The 14,434-nt window shown below is 52.0% G+C and overlaps 1 protein-coding gene across 9 annotated transcripts in view; it reads right to left on the bottom strand.

Annotated features, from left to right (window-relative positions):
- Window positions 1-14,434, bottom strand: part of FBXL2 (F-box and leucine rich repeat protein 2) — a 97,411-nt gene that overhangs the window by 19,024 nt on the left and 63,953 nt on the right. For 4 of the 9 annotated variants that reach the window (XR_006056987.2, XM_042235786.2, XM_042235787.2 and 1 more), the window contains exons 6-15: window positions 7,641-7,709; window positions 7,447-7,542; window positions 7,105-7,231; window positions 6,930-7,004; window positions 5,635-5,765; window positions 5,043-5,103; window positions 4,358-4,402; window positions 3,761-3,817; window positions 3,260-3,379; window positions 5-217 (exon numbers count right to left, since the gene is read on the bottom strand). Coding sequence is in view for 7 of the 9 variants with exons in the window: in XM_042235786.2 (XP_042091720.1) it covers window positions 5-217; window positions 3,260-3,379; window positions 3,761-3,817; window positions 4,358-4,402; window positions 5,043-5,103; window positions 5,635-5,765; window positions 6,930-7,004; window positions 7,105-7,231; window positions 7,447-7,542; window positions 7,641-7,709 (994 nt within the window). In the remaining 2 variants the exon portion in view is untranslated. Of the gene's footprint in view, window positions 1-4; window positions 218-372; window positions 3,380-3,760; window positions 3,818-4,357; window positions 4,403-5,042; window positions 5,104-5,634; window positions 5,766-6,929; window positions 7,005-7,104; window positions 7,232-7,446; window positions 7,562-7,640; window positions 7,710-14,434 lie in introns of those variants that run through there. The other 5 variants (XM_042235790.2, XM_042235791.2, XM_042235789.2 and 2 more) reach the window with 3 other exon arrangements.

Below are 14,434 nucleotides of genomic sequence, written 5' to 3'. Positions count from 1 at the left end.
TTACCCGCATGCGCTTGATGCCGGCTCGGGTAACTTGCTGGCAGTCGTAGAGCTCCAGGCGCTCCAGGCCGCGGCAGTGCTCCAGGTGCTCCAGGGCCACGTCGGTGATGAGCAGGCAGTTGTCCAGCTCCAGCACCCGCAGCCTCTCGTGGCCACAGGGGCTGTTGCTTAGGTGCAGGATGCCGTCGTCCGTGATGAGCTCGCAGTGGGACAGGCTCTGGAAGGAGGGGAGGCTCCGTGTCTGCAGGAACCACAGTTTGGGAGGAGGGAGGCTGGGCCTGGGGGCAGCGGCCTCTCTCATCGTCCCCCCGGGGGTAGGGATGGAGCCGACACTGCAGGGGACGGTTCGCGCCGAGAGGACCCTGAACTCACCTCTTCCCGCAAACAGCGAGTCTACAGCTACACAGGGACCAGCTGCCTCCGGAAAAAAACACAAGAACCAGCTGGCCAACTTCTCCATGCTGGGCAGAGAGGAGCTGGTGCAAGTGGGCAGGGGAGGCCATGGCCTGTCATGAACCCCACCCCTGAGAGCAGAGACCCCCATCAGGAGGGAACTCTAAACCTGGCGTTTTTCACTGAACCCCACATGGGGTGCCAGCGTCTCCAGAGGCAGGTCTCACAGCTGCCTGGTGCCCCAGTCTTTGTATATGGGACGCTCCTTGCTCACCTGACCCTGATGGCCGAAGGGGGCTTGTATTCCCGGGTCTCATGGACTTTTAACGTGAGAAGAGATTCTTGGCAGACTACCACCCCCAGGCACTGTACGGGCAGCAAGCTGAAACACCCCGTCTTTCTGGCAAGAGGCCTGTGTGCTTGCCCGGGAGCTGATGGGGCAGCCTTCAGGTCAGGTGCCGTCAAGAGGCCCCCAGATGTGCTCCCAGCCAAGACAGGCAGGTGTGCTCGCCCTCTGCTGGGCCCCCAGAGAGGAGTTCACGCCCTCCCCTGGAAAAGTACCAGAGGCCACGGAGCTGAACAGCCCTGAACCGAAAAACACAGCAGAGGGTTTTAAGAGCAGACTGGACGAAGCAGATAAGAGGACCAGTGACTTGAAAAACTGGTAGTGAAAATCACCCAATCAGAGCAGCAGAAAGGGAAAAAAAAAGACAGTCTAACGGACTTACAGGACAGCATCAAGTGGACTAACATTCTCATTATAAGGGATTATAATCAAGATGTGACAAGTTAAAGAATCTTAAAAGGCAGCAAGAGAAAAACAACTTGTTATGTGCAAGGGAATTCCCATAAGACTATCAGCAGATTTTTCCGGAGAAATTTTGCAGGCAGGCCTGAATGGAGGGGCACAATATAAGTGTGGAAAGAAAAGGGTAAAAAATTCCAATCAAGAATACCAGTGAGGTTATCATTTGGAACTGGAGGAGAGGGGGGAATTCCCTGGAGGTCCACTGACCAGGACTCGGCTTTCACTGCCAGGGCCCAGGTTCCATCCCTGTTGGGGAACTAAGATACTCAGAGCCACACAGCACAGCACACGCCACACACACTAGCCACCTTACAAGAAGTGTTAAAGGGCCCTAATTATAACAACATATATGAAAGCATAAACCTCACTGGTAAAGACTATAATAAATCAGGTGAAAGCTAAAACATCGTAGTATCCACAAAGTAACACAGCGCTTATTGGTTAGAATTCTTTATTCTTTAATGGCTAAAATTCTTGGATAGCTTTTAGGAGCAATGAGCTGCACTGATATTTTTTTAAAAGCCCAAGAAACTGGCTCCGGTACTAAGTGGAAGCCAGCCCCTCAACATCACTGAAACCCCCTGACGGCATGTCCTGCAGGCTGCGAACCAAAGGGCTGAGGCAGCTCCTTAACCGCTGCGCAAGCCTCCTGCACTCCTCTGGGCGCTCTTGAATCTGGAGCCCCCCTTGTTTGCATCCGCTTCCCTTTCAGACAGCCTTCCAGATTTAGGGTTTTTGAGAGGACAAGGCCCGTCCTCCCAAGGGTCGCAGAGCAGTTCCTTATAATATGAAAAATGAACAGGACAGCCGAGGGGGGGGGGGGCCTGAAGCGCAGCAGATGAGGTGTGAGCGCCACCTGCTAGGGCTGGTCACTCCCCCCACTGCTTCCTGCTGCCGACCTCTAGTGAAAGATGACCACGTTTCACAACTCTGGGCCCTGCCTCTCAGGGGCTGGGGGAGGGCCCCCTGGGGCTGCAGCAGAGCGCCGTTGGCCTTTCCCGAGGGAGGCGGGCCCCGGCTGCGTGTCAACACCACCCGCGCTGCCGCTCACCCTCGACTCCACCTGGGGGCCCACAGGCATGGCGACCGTGTCTGCCCTCAAAGTGGGGAAGGCCCTGGAGTATCCCTCAGAGGGACCCGGACACACCCTGCCCTGCAGATTCTGGGTAGGGTAACGGCCACCTCCCAACGAATGATCCTGTCACTCTCCAGAGGCTAGGGCAAGGTCTGGCACGGCCACCCCTCCAGCAAGACACGCTTGTAGCGAATCTGGATTTCGGCTCACCTGTCTCCCTGCTCTTATAATCCTCCACTTGAGGCCCTTATTTGGGGTTTTCTTAGAGTGTCTCTTACGTCCTCTTTCTGGGAGTTGCTTGTATGAGTACAGGGGAAAACAGAAGATTTCCGTCACTGGAACCCCCGCTGGGGACAGCAGTCTTTAAATAACATTTCCTGCTGGAGTGGACCCCGCGCTCCAGCAGCTGGGGAGCTGGTGGGAGTCCAAGACCAGGATATCTCAGGGTTGTGGAAGGGCAGAGAGAGAGCCTGGGCAACTGAGGGGAAGGAGGTTAAACCAGAACAAAGCCGGGACTCCTAACCTTCCTCACACCTCGGGCACAAGGGTGTCTCAGGGGCAAGGGGACAAGGGGTGGAGAAATCCCATCTGAGGAGCAGATTCTGTCAACTAGAAAACCACATCACAACCAATTTGGGAGTGAAGACACGAGAAGTGCAAAATCGTCTGCAGACACAGTAGAGGGAGCCGTTTCGTGGAAAATCTGCAAACAGGCAGGTCCTGACTAGCTCTGAAACCTGACCCCTAACCCCAAGACAGTCTCAGAGCTGCCCAAAGCCTAGCACAGTGCCTGAGGGAGAAAAACCCAGGAGAAATGTGGAAGTAAGAGGGACTGGGGGCCAGGGGGGAGAGTAACTCAGGCCAGATGGAGCTTTGATGATGCTATAAAACCCTGCTGACAGAGCGAGATCAAGGCGGACAGAGGGACCTGGCCCACGGGCCTCCCAGGACAGTGGGCAGACCAAAGGCCAGGGAAGCCTCACCATCTGGGCAGCTCTGCAAACGGCATGTTTCTGAAGCGCTCCGCACCTCGGCTTCCTTGCTGGTAAAATGGGGTGTCCATGGTGCCCGCCCGGCAGGCTGCTGGGATCGAGTCTGGGTATCTGGGGGAGCAGGCGGCCGCGTTCACACAGCGGATGGGACATGCGTGCGAGGTCAGCGTGCCCGAGTGCAGCCTCCATCGCTCATTCTGGACCTTTCGGTATACTCGCTAATTCCCCCTCCTCAGAGATACACGACCTTTTCACTCTGACAGGCTGAATGTGAATCTGTGTAAGGACCTGGGTCCCTCTATTAGGTTCATTTCCAAAAATGAAAACAGTTAACACGTAGATTCTCTACCTCCCAAGTCAGCCCAACTAACAGACCCTTGAAACCAAGGATGACGACACCCTTCCAGACAGGAGGTTCCTGCGGTGGTGGGGCAGGGTGGCGGGGCACCTTTCATCCCTGAGAGTTAAGTCCACCACCAAAAGCTGACTCACCAGGGCTTGCAGCTTAGGACAGTGAATGGAGAGCTGGGTGAGCGTGCGGTCGGTTATCTGCAGAGAAACACGCTGTGTCAGTGTGGCGTCCACACCAGAGCTTACCACCTAACCCTGCTTCTCCTGAACACAAGAACCAAACGGTGCAAGAGAGAATCAACAACCCATGTCAGGACACGGGCTGGGAGCAGGCTGGGAGCTCCTCTCCTCACCAGCAACCTCAAATCTGCTTACTCCCCCGGGTGCGAAGCTGTTCTTGTCTTTACCCTGGAGCCCCAAGGGGGACACGGCACAAAGCAGGAGTGGGCGAGGGGGCCCCAGGGTTCTTTGTGCAGTCACCTCATCACTAGGCAAGCAAGCTCTTTTCTCCCAGAAGTTATGTGAAACTGAGGGTTTCTTTCCTTTTTTTTTTTTTTTAAAGTTTGGCAAAAGATGGTACTATCTTGAACTCAGCTCTGCTGACTGAGAACAGCCCAGAGTGCGCCCATTGCCCTGACACCCGTGCTGGGGTGAGGAGGCTCCAGGCACCGGCACCTCGGGTCACACCTGTGCCCGTGGCTGCGGGGCGCCCTGCGGGGCCGTCAGGGGTGCACTCACCAGGACGCATTCTTCCAGGTCCATTTTCTCCAGGTCATGGCAGTTCTGCAAGAGTTCACGAGAGCCTGTGAGACATCCCCTGCTCCCCAAGTGGCCCAGTGAGCCGGCACGTCTGAGCAGGCGCCCTCGGAATCACAGTCACGTGGAAGTGGGCACACGGGGCAGCCACGTGTCCTCCTCTCGTCTACACCTTCCCGGGGGCTCGAGGGTCTCAGCATGTAGATTTTAGCCACGAGGGGTCTCTGGGAGGACACGGGGTGGGGCGCTCACCACCGGGTGGCTGGTGGGGGATGCGACAGGAGGCAGAGTCGCAGCAGCCCCAGGAGGACCGCGGCTCTGGGCGGCAGGGGAGTGTGGAGGGGGCCAGAGGCAGAGCCCGGCACAGCCGAGGGACGCTGCTGAGACGAGAGTCAGGGTCTGTAAGGAAGGGCTCTCCCGCAGGGAGGAGGCTGCTTGCACTGTGGCCCCGCCTGACAAAGTGAGACTGAGGGCCAGGCCCCCACTCCTGGTGTAGGACCCCCCAGCTCCCGGGCCCGAGGGAGAAAGTACAGAACACACCCCTAGCCCCACCAGGACTCTGTTCTACTTGGGGCCTGTCATTGCTGAAGGCCATTTTTTGCACACTCCGAGTCGCTCTGAAGGGAGGTGGCAGAGAGGCTGGTTGGTTTGGTAACACCTGTCTTACCCGAGCTAGAAGCGTAAAGCCCGCATCGGTCAGATGGGAACATCGGGCAGCCTCCAAGATCCTGGGGTACGGAGTGCGGGGGAGACAAAGGAACAGTGGGTTAACCACGCAAAGGGGGAGCCTGCTTTACAGTGCTGAGCTTATTCCACTCTGACACAGAACTGAGGCTTAGGGAGTCCCACCCCAACAGGGCAGTAAATACAGGGATCTTCCCACAATACCAGCACACGACTGCTCTTCTTTCTCGATATTACTCCAGTATGTATTGACTTGTAAACAATTAAAATGTATTTTCACGGTCCCTCTGCTCGCATAGATCACTCACATGTCAAAGTAATGACAGGACGAGGCCAAACGGGTGGGCACCTGAGTGATGCCCATCAGGAAATGCAGACTCAGGTTCCCCGGGGCTGGACAGCGTGACACCCTCCACACAGCCCTAAAGGAGCCAGTTCATGCTCTGTCCCGTCCCAGTCCATCTGACAGACGCCACCGACTCAACCACTGCCGCCGCAGCCACCTTTCCACCAGCTGAGAAGCCCCCCGCCAGCCCCCCGCCCCGCTCGGCCCCAGGCCCTCAGGGTGCACTCACTGGAGTCTGGGGCAGTTCAAGGCCAGGGCTGTCAGGGAGGCGTCGGTGAGGCTGCCGCAGCCGGACAGGCAGAGCGCCTGCAGCCGCGGGCAGCCCCGGCACAGCTGCACCACGCCGTCGTCCGTGACGCGCTGCGGAGCCAAGCGCACAGTCAGAGGCCCGGGGCACCACGCGGAGCCTCCCGCCCGCCGACTGCCCAGGGTTACGTGCGACTTAACGTTCATCCTGACAGTGCAACCAAAACAAGGTTAAGTACAGAGAAGACGGGTATTTATGTTCCCTCTGCACAGCTTTAGAATATTCAAGCCTTACTAACAGTAAAATTTTAAAATTCCACTTCCTACTCAGAGTCTTTTTCCAGGAAAAATTTATAAACGTGTTAAAAATCAGATTTAACAAAGAGCTCATGGGATTTGCCTGGTTAAGTGACATTAATTTTTGGTTGGATTTCTACAGATTGATGCTAATTAAAAGATATCTATTGTATAAATCATATATGTGTATAACATTTCCTGAAGTGGTTTAGAAAATAACAAAATTAAGTTAATCACTAAATTATTGATAAATGGCTTAAATTCTATGAATTTATCTATAAAGACTTAAATTAATATCTTTATTTAGATACACTAATTTCTGTGACTATAAACATGTACATTTACGTCAGACTTCAAGCCCCCTACCAGTGCTATCCCACACGCAATTCAAGGTCCTATTTCTGAATGGCGCTCTCTCATAAGGTCAGTATTTCCTCAAGATAGTTACTGCTTTATCTCCCATTAGGGACTTTTAAATTTTATGATTCACTCACTAAATGCTAAATACAAGGGATTTCATTTAACTTTCTCAAAAGAAACCCAGCTGGCTGCAGCAAGCATCTTTGATGCTCAATTATCAACAGCAGTGAAAAAAACCAATTATCTTTCACAGGCCTATTGTGCACGGATGCAAAGCAGAGCTCACCCTTTATTCTTCATGCCTGTTATTTCCTTTTACCCACTGAGGGAGGCAGCATGAGAGATGCCACCACTCCCAGTTTATAAGCAAAGATAAAACACTGAGACCTCCCCAGGAATTGCTCATAGCATCCTTGATACCTTCAAAGAAATCAAGACTCTAATCTCTGCTATTTTTAGGGGAAATGTTCACGGCTCTGCACTGGCCTTTCTTTAGATTGCTCTTCTTTCACTGTGGAAGCGGTGGGTCCCAGAAGGACGCGGGATGGGCGATAACGGAGTGGCAACCCCCCACCCCCAGCCTGCCCTGGATGAAGCACGAGGGAAAGGCACGCTACTCACGGAGCAGGACTGCAGGTTCAGGCTCACAAGCTCATGGCAGTAATTCTGAATGTGCTTCAGAGCTTCGTCTTCTAGCTGCATGAGCGGAGAACACAGAAGGGGTGGAGCCAGCTGGGGGACAGGGGGCCCCGGCTCCCCAGTGACGCGCGCGCAGACAAGCCCGGCGGACGGGTACCTGCGTGCAGCCCCTCAGCAGCAGGGCCCTCAGGCCGCGGCAGCCGCGCACCAGCGCCTCGACGCCGTCCTTGGTGATCTGGTCGCACCACGACAGGTTGAGGTACTCCAGGTGCCGGCAGCCCTCGCTGGGAGAGCGGGAAACAGCCGCGCCTGTGCAGTCCATCCCGTGGAGAGCGCAGGCACATCTCTGAGCTCAGAGACCCACAGACAGTTCCCGGGAGAGACCGCCTGACCCGAGCCGCCCACTTCCTGCCGCAGGGGGACTGCGAGGAAGGTTCCAAACACCACGCTGCTCGAGCCTTGGGTATTGCTCGTGACCGCCACTGACAGGCACTCTTACCTGATCCCCTTTAAGGAGCTGTTTGTAATGGACACGCAGGAGGTCAGATCGAGATGTTTCAGCTTGGAACAGAATCGGCTAAGGCTGTAACACGTGCTGAAAAAGGACCGGCACGCTAAAGGTATTTTCAACCACCTTTCCCTCCCCCAATCTCCCAGGGCCTATCAGTCACCAAAGTGATTTCTGGTACTTACCTGTCAGTGATCTTTGTGCACCCATTGAGGTTTAAATGTTCAATGTTTCGGCAGTTCTGTGCAAAGGTCCTAAAATGAGAAAACATTTCTAAAACTTCCTGCAAGTTGCGAGGCAGCCACCAGAGGGCACGTGGAACCATTCACATTGAGAACAACGTTCTTCAAAAGTTTAATTTATGGAGGATCTACTCTCTTAAGTTTCTAAGTGTATAGTGTGTAATTGCTGACCGTAGCCACCAGTGTCCTTCGATTCTGATGGTCACAGGAAACAGCTGAGGTTCTTGCTGCTGCAGAAGTCTGCTGGTGGATTGAGGCAAACCTCTCCGCAGTCTGCCGTTTCCAGCAAGTTCCCAGGTAATGCCAGAGCTGCTGCTCTACGGACACCGCTTGGAGAAGCAACGCCCCCGACAGACTGTGTGTCAGCTGAGACTCTCCTTCACTCAGCCTCTGGCGGCTGTCTCAGAGCAGAGGTCGGGCTCCCAGCTCTCCTCTACAGAGAAATCAGCCGGCAGCAACTGCAGGGGTCGAGTCCCTCCTGTGCTGTGCGTGCTGGCCCTTCCCTGGGCCCTTCCGGAGGAACCATCTCTGGCCACTGACAGGGCCAGTAATCGATCAGTATCAAGGCCCAGCCTTTACTGGTGAGGACATCGAGTCATGAAGGGCGACGACCTCAGTGATTTCGGGGTTGGCAGCATGGCCCGAAGCAGAGAATTAAACATCCCTAACTTGCCACTGCCTCCTTAACATATACATGATTTACTTAGGTCATCTGCATTTCCTTGAAATATGGCTTCAGTGTATCTTACAGGCTTGAGTCCTGATGCTTCCATGTCGTACCCAAAGGTCTCCAAAACCTGGCCTCAAGCCACGTCTCAGTCTCACCTGCTCTTTCTGCTCTGCGGTGGTGTAGGGAAAGGGACCCGGCTGGAGCCAAGCGGACTCCCTGATCTGAGTGTGTGGAGCCAAATGTCTGGCCGTGGCTGTCAGAGTGATCAAAGCAGAGCATGAGAATGGGGAGGACTCCAGAGATCTGCAAAGGTTCCCTCCAGAATTCAGCAGAGTGCTGGTCGGCGTGTGCAGACCACCCAAAACCAGGGACGGGCTCAACGAGAAGCATTAAGGGGACAAAGCCAGGGCTCAACCAAGGGAAGAGTACCCATGCCCACGAGACAAGAGTGAAAATGTCATCATGCATGGGGCACTGCACAGAGTACTGAGATGCGTCTTGCTTCAGAAGAGCAGTACAACCGTCCCTAGACTAACCACTGCTTTGGTCCAACCTATTAAGACAAAAAAAAAGATCTCCTAGTTCAAAAGAACTATGTCCAAGTAACTCGGCTACATCTCAGAACAAAACTCAAGTATATTTATCAGAATATAAAAATACTCTGTACCCTAAATAACATTCACAGTGTCTAGCATTGAATAAAAAACTACCATCCATTCAAATAAGAAGGAAAATATATCCATAATGAAGAGAAAATTCAATCTATTAAGGCTACCCAGAACGGGCAGAGATGCTAGACACAGCGAGGGGTGCTGTGCTAAGCTGCGCCTGCTCTTACAACCCCATGGACTGCAGCCCACCAGGCTCCTCTGTATATGGGATTCTCTTGCCTGGATTCTCCAGGCTGTAACACCTTAGATCCTCCAGAGGATCTTCCCAACCCAGGGATCAAACCTGCATGTCCTTCCCATTTCCTGCACTGGCAGGCAGGTTCTTTACCACTACAGTGCACCACCTGGGAAGCCCAGAAATAGCGGACAAAGGCATTAAAAGTTATCATAACTGTGTTCTGTAGAACACACTTCTATGAAGCTGGAGTGAAGATCTTAATTAAACATCTCATGTCTATGAAGCATGTTACACAGAGACATGAAGGACATAAAGATACAAATTAAACTTTTAAATAGGAAAACCACCATGACTGAGATGAAAATTTACGAATGGGATTAACAGCAGATTAGACACTGTGGAAGAAAAGATTCGTATATTTAAAACACACAGCAACCGGAAGTATCTAAAAAGAAATATGGAAAGGAAAGAGAAATAGAACAGAGCGTGAAAGAAGTGTGGGACAGCTTCAAACAACCTCACGAACATGGGACTGGAGTTCCTAAAGAACAGGAGATTGTGCGGGGCAGGACAGCAGCAGAAGCAGTAACGGCCAGAAGCCTCACGAAAATTATAAACTTACAAATCCTAGAAAGTGAAGGGATTCCAAGAGCAAGAAACAAGAAGGAAAATCCACCAAGGCATAAGCTTAACCAAACTGGTGAAAACCAGTGATTAAAAAAAAATTAAAAGCACCCAGGAAAATAAGATACATCTCATACAGAGGAATAAAACAAGGATGACAAAAGAGGTCTCATCAATAGTAAAAAAGCAAGAAACAAAATCTGTCAATACAACTTTATATTCATCAAAAAATATTTTTTCAAAACTGAAGAGAAAGTAAGTTTCTTTCAGGCAGAAGTGCTGAAAGAATTCATCAGATCTGCAGTGCAAGAAAAGTTAAAGAACACTCTTCAGGCAGAAAAAAAAAAGAAATGACATAAGATGAAAATCTGTGTTTACAGAAAGCAATGAAGGATTGGAAATATTAACTTGACTTATAGAAAGTCATTTTAGTTATTTAAATCTCTTTAAAAACAACCGACTGTTAAAACAAAAATAATAACTATCCAGTGTGGATTTAAGACCATATTTGGAATTTGAAAGTGTATGGCAATAACAGCATGATAGCTGGGCAAAGGAAAATGGAAGTGAGATGTAATATAATTTGAGGGTAGACTGTAATAACTTTAAAATGTACAATATAAACTAAAAAACAACTTCCACGTTAAAAAACTAGAAAAAAGGCCAAATGAAGTGCAAAATAAAGGAAATAATAAAGACGAGAGAGAAATCAGTGAAGCAGAAAACAGTAAGACAAGGGGAAAAAATGACATCCAAAGCCGGTTCCTTGAGAACATCAAAAAATTAGTAACCCCCTAGCTAGGCTGGGACTTCCCTGGCAGCTCAGCTGGTAAAGAATCCATCTGCAATGCAGGAGACCCCAGTTCCATTCCTGGGCTGGGAAGATTCCCTGGAGAAGGGATAGGCTACCCACTCCAGTATTCACAGGCTTCCTTGGTGGCTCAGCTGGTAAAGAATCTGCCTGCAATGCGGGAGATCTGGGTTCGATCCCTGGGTTGGGAAGATCCCCCGGAGAAGGGAACAGCTACCAGCTCCAATATTCTGGCCTGGAGAATCACCATGGACAGAGGAGCTTGGCGGGTGGGCTTGCAAAGAGTGCATGAGGTCCATAGGGTCACAAAGAGTCGGACATGACTAAGCACAGACAGCTAGGCTGACCAGGAATAAAAAGACAAACATGACAACTGTCAGAGGAATTTACTCATCTTTGCTCTTTAAAAATTGGTATTGATGTCAATAAAAATTCAAAAAAAATATATATGTTGCAATAGGCACTGAAAATGACTGTGATTTTTATTAGACATAGCAATTACTTTCATATAGTAAAAAAAAAAATAAAAATTACCAAAATCAGGAACAAAGAGCTATCACTACAGATTTTAGATATTAAAATGATAACAAGAGTATATTATTCACAACTTTTTGCAAAAACTTCAAGCACTTGGCGAAATGGACAAAATCTTCGCAAGGCAAAAACTATACCAAAACTAACTCAAGAAGGAATAAAAAACTGGAAGAGTTCTATATATATTAAAGAAATAGAATTTATAGTTAAAACCCTTCCATAAAGAACAAGCAGGCGCAGTAGGCCTCCATGGTAAATTTTTACCAAACCCAAGTAAGGTAAAACAGTACAAATTCTACATAAACTTTTCAAAAAAGATGAAAAGGAGAAAACACATTTCAATTCATTCTGGAAAGCTATAATTAAAACTATAATTACCACAACCTGATAATTAAACCAGACAAAAACATCACAAGAAAATCATAGAACATCCTTCACAAATGCAAGAAAAAATTTAACAAAATTTCAGCAAATAGGATCCAACAACACGTAAAAAATGCAGTCTAGAACAGCTCAACAAGGGCCTCTCTGAAGGGTGAAAGGTTGGCTTAACATTCAAAAACCAACCAAGGTAAGAAAAGGGGGCTCAAGACAGCGGAGTAGGAGCACATGGAGCTCACCTCCCCCCATGAACACACCGAAAATGCATCTACATGAGGAATAACTCTCACAGGAAACCGAACCATACAACCAAAGCTACAAGAAAAACATCCACGTAACTGGGAAGGGCAAAAGAGGCGGGGGGTGGGGGGCAATCAGGTTCGGGACCTGGGAGGACAGGAGTGTCCACATGGCTGGACCCCTTGCCCTGGGGAGGGAGCAAGCTGACTCACAATCTGAGCAGCCCAGGCCTGGGGTCCCGCCCAAGAAGACAAGCCCCCAGCCTGCGGGGAATCCCCTGAGGCAGCCAGAAGGCTGGAGAAGCCTAGGCTGTACCCCTGAGGAGCGCCCGTCCTGGTTCGCCAACCGTCAGGGCAGAGAGCCTCGCACGGGCAGCTGCTGCCTCGGGCACTTCCCAGCGCGAAGGGGCGAACATCCCAGCCCTGCCCACCGCACAGCCTGGTGCAGACGACTCCCACACACCTGGCGTGGGGCCCAGGTGGAGTCACGGAGCCCACGGTCAGCACTCACAGCAGGCGCAGGTCTAGCTGGGCAGCACCTGGCGCAGCACCCAAGTGCTGACCCCGGAGACAGGCCCTGGGCGGCGGGTCCCAGCAAGCACTTTCTAGAGCGTTCTGTCTCCACCAGCTCCACACCGCAGCTTACCTCTGGGGCAGACAGGTCCTGGGAGGAGACTGCCAGAGAGGCAGCCCAGATCCCTCAACTCCTGCAGCCGCGATGCCCCCGCCCCGAGCCCCAGCCTACCCTACCCCCAGCCTTGCACTGATCTGGGACCAACACGACAGAGAAAGCTGCGGCCCTGGGCTGCCTCGGAGCGGAACTGCTGCAGCCACGCAGGCGGCACACAGGCCTGCTGCGACCGCAAGCCCTCACCTGCTGCAGCGGGCAGCTCCTTTGGTGCAGGACACACTCTCAGAACAACAGCGCCTGACGGAGCCAGACCCTCAGAACCTCCACCTCCACCGCCGGGGAGCAGGCCCTGCCCTCGGCAGAGACAGCGATGGAGCAAGAGCAAGCAAGTCCCACCGCACATCGGGTGCAGGCTCCAGACGCTACGACACACCATCACCCCACTCTAGCAAGGAGGCAGCAGACAGCACACTCTGAGCAAAGAGGCGGCTGGCATCCATACCCAAAGCAGCCCTCACACCAAAAACCTCTGGACCTAACAGCCTACGTGAAGATGCTCCCGCAGAAAAACGGCCCTTCAGAGCCACAGTGGACAGCTGTTTCTCCTAAATTCACAGAGACGGAGAAAGTCAAGTAGAATGAAAAAGCAAACCGCTACCAATTGAAACAAGAGAAATCGAACTTCTCTGGTACTGGGAGGCCAGTACCGCCAAAGCAGGGGACAGGGATTCGATCCCTGGTCCACGAGGGCTCCACAGGCCACAGGGCAACTGAGCCTGCATGCCAAGCTGCTGCGCACAGACGCCGCCAACTACTGAGGCCCATGCTCAGGAACAAGAGCAGCCCCTACCACGAGGAGGCTGCACGCTGCAACCAGAGAGGAGCCGCCAGCCCTGTAGCCAGAGAAAGCCTACGTGCAGCCACGCGGATGGAGGACAGCCGAGAGGAAATACAGACAAGAACAAGAGGCAGCTCCTGACAGGCCATCTACTAGCCTCCAAGTTCAAAAAGGAGGCGGTAAAAATGACACAGGAATTAAGATTATTGAGAGATGCAAGGTCACTGTAATGAGGAACTAGAAACTATAAAGACGAACCATTCAAAAGCAGACCAAAACCAATGGAAGAGCAATGGATAGCAGACTAAAGTGAAGCAGAAAAATGAATCCAGGATCTGGAAGACAGACGCGAAATCACCAATCACCCCATCAGAACAGCAGACAAAAGACAGACAGAAAGAAATTGAAAGCAACACGTGAGCTTCATGAATGACGATAAAGCACGCCCACCTACACACAGCTGGGACTCCAGAAGGAGAAAAGGGAAGCAGACTGAGAATGTATTTTAAGAAATTATGGGTGATCGGATCAAGATGGTGGAGAGGCAGGACGTGGAACTCACGCTCTCCCACAAATACATCAAAAACACATCTGCACGTGGGACAATTCTCACAGGACACCTACTGAATACTGGCAGAAGGCCTCTGACTTCCAAAAGGCAAGAAAGTCTCCACACAACTGGATAGCACACACACACACAGAGACAAAGGGATCTAGACAGAACCTGTGCCCCTGGGACGGAGCTGTGAAAGAGGGAAGGTTTCCACACACTGGGAAGTCTCCTCCCAGTGGGGAGATCAGCTGGGACAGACGGGGAGCTTTGGAGGAGAACGCAGGAACTGGTTTGCAGAGGCCAAAGCAGAGAAGGCCAGTGCCGCCTGGCTCCCTCCAGCCTGAGCCACTCCTGCTGGGGCGGGAGGGGGTGGGTGCTTTGGCCCGGGCGTCACAGGGCAGGCCTGGGGAGGACTGGGGTTGGCTGGGTGTGGTGAGCCACAGTCAGGGGAGTATGGGGCTGGGCCCTCCAGAGAGGCAGGGCACCGTTGCTGGGGGCACAGGAGGAGAGGGGCAGGCCACCTGAGGAGCATCTTCCTCTGCACACGCTCTCAGGCAGCAGGGCACCAGCAACACAAGTTCCAGGGGTGGGTGTGAGCCGCCCTGCT

This window comes from Ovis aries, chromosome 19 (assembly GCF_016772045.2).
Source record: "Ovis aries strain OAR_USU_Benz2616 breed Rambouillet chromosome 19, ARS-UI_Ramb_v3.0, whole genome shotgun sequence".
Lineage (NCBI taxonomy): Eukaryota > Metazoa > Chordata > Mammalia > Artiodactyla > Bovidae > Ovis > Ovis aries.
The sequence above is the reverse complement of the archived record's forward strand: the minus strand, read 5'-3'. Positions and strand labels throughout refer to the sequence as shown.